This window comes from Lathyrus oleraceus, chromosome 3, assembly GCF_024323335.1.
Source record: "Lathyrus oleraceus cultivar Zhongwan6 chromosome 3, CAAS_Psat_ZW6_1.0, whole genome shotgun sequence".
In the NCBI taxonomy this organism is placed as follows: Eukaryota; Viridiplantae; Streptophyta; class Magnoliopsida; order Fabales; family Fabaceae; genus Lathyrus; species Lathyrus oleraceus.
In genome coordinates, this window is record NC_066581.1 from 263,692,105 (window position 1) to 263,699,073 (window position 6,969).

Below are 6,969 nucleotides of genomic sequence, written 5' to 3' on the forward strand. Positions count from 1 at the left end.
ATATCTCCCCAACCATACATTGGATTTTCAAGTTCTTGGACTTTTTGGAAAGTTGAGAACAAGATCTACATCTGTCATGTTGAACAATTTTTCATTTGAAGCTTCCTTGGACATCTGTTTTTTGAGGTCAAAAAACTTTCCATTTTTGGAAACTTCAGTTACAAGTCACCTGCTATTTTTGGCAGTTTTTGTCCTGACTTGATTTTCTTCATTCTTAAGCTTTGAGATGTCATATAACACTTGTTCCAACATGAATGAAGTGTGTCTAACTTGTTTTCACCTCCACATCCATCAGATCAAGCACAGTTGACCACAGTTGACCTTTCAACTGACAGATGAATCTGGCAATGCATAGATCAAATTGAACCCCAATCTTCAACTGAAATGGCTCAAGGGTGACACCCTAGCCTCAATAATCACCATATAATCGCAAAATGAACCTCATCTCCATCTTAAACCCCATCTCCTGATCCAGCCCTGATTGGCCCAATACAACTGATTAGGGTTGACCAGTGGTCAAAACCCAAATCTCAAGGAATCTTCTTCAATCTTCTGATGACATCCAACCATGATGATGATGCATCAATTCAATCAACATGGAGACCAATACCCTTGGGAATCACAAAACCCTAATTCACAGTCCAATCCTCAGATGGCCCATGATCAGTCAACACCCTAGCTTGCACCTTCTGACTTCCTCATCTTCTGATCAAGACTTGGAAAGATGGCTTGCACGATGTAACCACATGATATGCAATATGAAATGCCTAATGTCCTAAAATGATATGCAAATATGTTAATGCTAGTCCCAAGAGAGGAGGGCAAATTTTGAGGTGTTACAATATTGCTGTAGGGGCAGTTCTAGGACAACAAAGAGAGAAGTTGCTACATCTCATTTACCATGCTAGTCATTTGCTAAACCCTGCATAAATGAACTATACAACTACTGAGAAAGAGTTATTGGCCTTGGTTTGTGCATTTGACAAATTCAGGGAATACTTGTTAGGATCAAAGGTTGTCATTTATACTGACCATGTCGCTTTAAAATATGTGTTTGCTAAACAGGATTCTAAGCCGAGGCTTCTTAGGTGGATCTTACTCCTCCAAGAATTTGATGTAGATATTAGGGACAAAAGGGGATGTGAAAATACAATACATAATTTGACATATAACCGGTTCACATATAATAATACACAATACAACAGATAACAAAAAAACCATATTCATTACTGGTTCATTAAAGACCAAATCACCATATTCATTACAAAACATAATTTGGTTCATGACCGACCAAAACACAAAATTCATTATAAAAATTTAATTTGGTTCATGATAGGCCAAAACATTACAGACCACTAAAAACTTAATTTGGTTCATGACAAACCAAAACAACATATTCATTACAAAAGACCACTAAAAATACTAAGTCAACTAATTTAGTGTATGTTGAGTTGCTTGAGGTGCCTGAAACCCTTGTGCAATTTTAGACCTAGTTTCATTGGTATTTTTCTTTCCCTTTTCACCCTTAGTTGCATTTTTTGCCTTATTTATGTTACCTCTCTTTGGCATTGTCCTGTCAACTGCTTTTTCCCCTTACAGCTCATCTTGTTATGATCCATTGCTCCACATTTTTTTACAAGTCACTGTCGCAAACCACCTTGGAAGTAAATCAGGATTCCTTGATTCATATTTGGTCTCAGTTATGACCTATCATTGAATTGACTTAAGTCTTCTAGAAGAATTATTAAGAACCACTCCCATGAATCTTTGGTCTCAGCTTCAACAACAACATATGTTATTGGAAATATTTGATTGCTATCATCCATGCCTATTGCTGACATTAATTGGCCACCATGGTCCTCTTTCAAAAAGAAAACATCCAAATCTATAAGTGGCCTACATGTTTTTGCAAATCATGTCTTGCATGCCTCTAGACAAACATAAATCCCGTCAAAAACATGAGTAGCATTGCTTTCAGCGCATTGTATAACCACATTGCTATTAGGATTTAACTTTAACAACTCTTCTCCATATCTTCTCAAATGGTTGAGTTGTTCAGTCCAGCACCTTGAATCAATTCCATTGCCTTCCTTTTTTCCTTATATGCCCAATATGGTGTTAATTTAACTCCCTATCTCTCAATAGATTCATCTATGAGTCCTATAGGTTTAATATAAGGGTTATGTCTAAGGATATTTGCAAAAAAAATTGCAAGCCAAGTTGTCTTTGCATTCCTATTATATGGAGTCTTATGGCATGTATGATCATCAATAAAGCTGACTATTTGTCAACATTGCTACCCATTATTTTTACTAAACCTCACATAGAACTTACAACCAACCATACATTGAACCACCATCCTTTTGGAATCATTCTTCTTAATGAACATATTTTTTTATTTTCCATTCCATATTCCTTGATTGCATCTCTTATCATATCCTTGTTGGTAAACATCGTCCCTAGATGAAATTGCACTTCAAACCAATCTTACAAGTTGGAAACTTAACTACCTATTCATCATCATTAGTCTTAGGAGGGGTGTATAAATTATCATAATCTTTAGATTCCTCGTGTCGCATATCAGTTGGTACTTGTTCATTGTTGGCACTAAAAACCTCACCCAAAGTCTCAGAGGGAAATACTTTGGTCAAGTTCGTCTCCTTAGAGTCATCACTAAATGGAATATAATTATCCTTAACATTATCATCACTTGCCACATAATCCTCATCAACACTTATTTCATCATCAACTTCAACATTCTGAGTAGCATCCACGTGACCAACACCTTTTTCAGCATCAACTTCAACATTCTCACCATCATCCACATTACCATCAACACTCATTTCTTCAGCAACATTTTTACCATCATCCACATGGTCATCACCACGCCTTTCTTCAGCAACATTTTTACCATCATTCACATGGCCATCACTAGTCATTTCTTCAGCAACATTCTTACCATCATCCACATGATCATCGTCATTCCTTTCTTCAGCAACATTTTTAAAACCAGTACATTGTACCTTATCATCATCAATATTAGTACCTAACTCACTATCATCTACAGTTTCAAGAATTTCTACATTGTGCTCCACATAAACATCCATTACCTCAAACCCTATGACATCTTTGGCAAACTGCAACGCATCATTATCATTATTCAAAAGTCTAAGATCACAAGAAAAGTTGAACCTAGAATTCCAATACCACATACACCTTATGCCTTTATAACCCTCACTTTTAATCAAGCTCTTCAAATCCATGTATGACATGAGTTCTACATCCCATTTCCAATTCATCTCAGATACATATCCATCAACATACCACTTAACAGGTTCAACAACTAATCTATCCTTATGGTGTATTCTTAACTTAACCTTATGATTCTGAGATGGTCTGACAAATAATTGAAAAAATGAATAAATTAACATGCAATGTGGTACCAAATATTAACATTAAATATTGACGGTGGGCCACAACATAAAACAACAAAACATATGAGACCACAAATTTACATAGCAAAATCACGGTGGACCACATGTTAACTTCTGGGACCACTTAATAACATTGAAAACATACATGGTGACACACAAATGAGATCAGAAACATACCTTAAACATAACTTCACTTCAATTGAAATGTCCATTGCTCATCTTCGCCAACTTCGTTTCCCACGAAACAATGATTACAAATATGTTTTAGCAGCTATGGGGATTGAACTACGCTTCAGCAACAATGGTGATTGAACTTCGCTTGAGCAACAATGGTGAACTGAAGAGAGTGGATTTAGGAAAATAGGGACTAGGGTTCTTCGAGATTTTTCATAAATGAGTTTTTATGTTCTTAAAAATGAGAGGGATTAGTGTATATTTCGTTTCACAATTTAAATCATCTTAATTTTTATTTAAATAGAAATATAAAACATTTTTGTTAATTTAAAAATGAAAAAAACAATTATTTAAAATAAAATATTAAAACAAATGTCACTTGGATGCACAATACACTTTGCCACGTCATTAATGAGGTTATCACCTATGGGAGGGGGATAACTAAAAGTTGAGAGAACAAAAAATTAATTTTTAAAATGGAAGGAAAAAAATTAAAAATCATTACAATAGAGAAATCAAAAATGCATTTAACACAAAAATTTATTTTCAGTATCTCCATTTCTACAAAATCTCTCAATTGTATAACAAATCAAACAACTTTTTTTCTTTGAAACATGTAACATTGCCTTGCATTCTAAATGGCACACCACACATGCATCAAAACAAAACAAGGTGTATTTCAAGTAAAAATGTAAAATACATCATTTTTTTTAATCAATTCAGCAAGTATACAAGTGCAGTAACCTGATATTTAAGTTAAAACAAGAGATGAAACTCTTATAATGTTGAATTTTACTCTATAGTCCTATTGTTTTTTTTGCCACTGAATAACTTTGTCAAATTTGGAATAACTTTCTTTCTCTTCTTGAGAGTGAAAGGACTTAAATGCCGAGGCGCGGGCGAACCCGACGACATCTGAAACTTTGCTCTCTTAGCAGGAGTTAGACTTCCATTTGATTTAAAACTCTTTCTCGAAATAGCTCTCTGCAAGTTCTTCGACGAATTCTTATCGCGTTTTCTCGGACTATCGAATTCCTCACTCCCAACTCTTCTTGCAACAACCGTTTTCTCTTTGATGTAAAACTCCCTCTCTTCCTTCAACATTGTTTCTTTGAACTCTCTTTGAGCTATTTTCGTTTCCATTACTATTTCCTTCTCGCTCGCCTTGAGCGCTTCGATCCATGCCTCGGCTGCAGCTACTTTTTTATCAGCAATTTCTTCTGCTGCAGCTGCATGATTAGTTAGATACTCATATTCGAATTTCGAGATAGAGATCAATGAACTATGTTTCGCTGTTTTAGCTCGTTCTCTCATCGCAGTCTTGGACAGTGTTTTAAGCTTCTCCAACGCATAAGCCTCGGTCGCTTTTGCCTCTTCTAGCTCCTTCATTACGCCTTGCAGTTTTTCCTCACTCGTGTCGATCTCATAATCAGTTCTTTGAATCTCTTCCTTTGTGGTTATAATCTCTTGACTTATAAGCACTTTTTCCTTTTTAGCTTCATCTGTTTCTGTCTTTAGATTCTCAAGAGAATGAGATAGGCTTATTACTAACGATTTCGCCTTTTCTTCAGCAGCAGATGCAGCTTCTAGCTTAGATTTCATTCTTAGAAGCTTCGAAGTGAGGTTTTGAACCGACGAATCGTTCTTCTTCAAGCGAGCCGTTTCCTTTGTTATATGCTTCAGTTCATTTCTTATAACATCCATAGAAGCCATAAACTGAAAACCTTCAGCTCTAATCAAAGCTAACTCTTTCGTTGACGCCTCAAGTTCTTCTTTCACGGCTTGTAACTCGGTCGAGTCTTCTTCTGATTCGCCGCTTTTTCTTAAACCTCCTTCCAATAGTTTCACACTTTCATCTCCTTGAACTCTTTTCTCCATTTCTGTTACCAAAACCAACTGATTCTGTAAAAGCTCAACATCTGAAACTGTCATAGCTAATTTCATTTCGAGTTCCTTTGATTCGTCTCTCCCTTCCTCGGCCTCCTTTATCTTTTTTCTCGTCGTTTCCAATTTCGATAAAAACTCTTTTTCTTCCCTTTCTTTTCGAGCTTTAACATCTTCGAATTCTTTCAAAGCCTCAATCCTAGCCAATTCAGCAAGTACTTGTTCTTCATTTGCTTCCTCAATCTCCTTTCGAAGCTCTTCTGCTTTACTCGAACAAGCAATCATCTTCGAGCTTGACGCCTTGATCTCTTTCTCGGCTCGCAGTTTCTCTTCCAAAACAGAAGCTACATCAAGCTTCAGCTTGAACAATTCCTTCTTGATATATTCCAATTCTCTCATCACTTTTGCATATTCATAATTCTCATTCCTGCTCACAACCATTGCACCATGTTGTTGACTCTTTCCCTTCTTCTCTAATGTTTCTATATCCCTCATTCTCGCCTTAGCCTTGTTACTCGATTCCTCGATCATCGAAGAAAGATTTTTCATCGTCTTTTTCGCATTTGAAAGCTCGGATTCCGCATGAGATTTCGTAGATTCTGCTGTCCATCTACTCTCTTTGTACTTTCCAATATCCCTTCTAGCTTTGTGAAGCTCTCTTGTTCTTGAAGTAGGGTTCTAGGAAACCAAAAAAAGACAACAAATTAACAAAAGAATATCATAATGATGCATATACAAAGTTGGATAAACAACTTAAAATAGAGTACAAATAGTATTTTCTTAAGCTCGAACTTACCAGTGAGGAAGAACTATGAATATCTGCATTCCTATGATTCCTATCATCATATAGATTAATAACATCTTTAACTGATCTAACTCTTCTAAGACCAACTTTAGCATCATCATCCATCTTTTACCAAAACTGAGAGGCTGAAACTATGATTGAAGAATAATTACATGAAAGATAAAGATTTTGAGGTGGAAAATGTTGTTGAGAATTCTAAGTTGAAATGGCTTAACAAGAAGGGGTGTAACAAGGAGAGGGAGGGAATATCAATGACTGGTTGGTATTGGTCACATCGCTGCTGCATGTCCCTATCTTAATTTCTGTAAAGATTTTATCATTATATGTTTCAGGTCCCAAATTTTTGATCTTTCAATTTTTTCTATGGACCACTTTGTTTTCATTTTTCTATAGTTTGTCTGTTTCGTGATAATTGTGAAACTTGTGCCAACTAGTGTTTCTTTAGTAAAACAAACTTCATAAATGTTGTTGCAACATCATCTTATGTTGGTTAAGAGAGAAAATCTCAAATTCCATATTGATTAGAAATATAGTATTGAAGTAATTTATATAAACTAATATCTCTCACTTTATAAATTGGTTTTTTGAAAACGAGTTAAGCTTAACTCTATTATGGATCCTCCTAAACGATAGACATACTCTAGATGATGAGAGTCTCAGAAATCCAATGAC

At 35.6% G+C, this 6,969-nt stretch overlaps 1 protein-coding gene across 1 annotated transcript; it reads right to left on the reverse strand.

The window, feature by feature from the left end:
• Positions 1-4,261: 4,261 nt before the first annotated feature.
• Positions 4,262-6,741, reverse strand: LOC127126832 (protein PLASTID MOVEMENT IMPAIRED 2). The gene is made up of 2 exons (XM_051055841.1): positions 6,289-6,741; positions 4,262-6,170 (listed from the first exon to the last, which is right to left on the reverse strand). The coding sequence occupies exons 1-2, from the start codon at positions 6,400-6,402 to the stop codon at positions 4,401-4,403; spliced, it is 1,884 nt and encodes a 627-aa protein (XP_050911798.1). The 5' UTR covers positions 6,403-6,741; the 3' UTR covers positions 4,262-4,400.
• Positions 6,742-6,969: the final 228 nt, after the last annotated feature.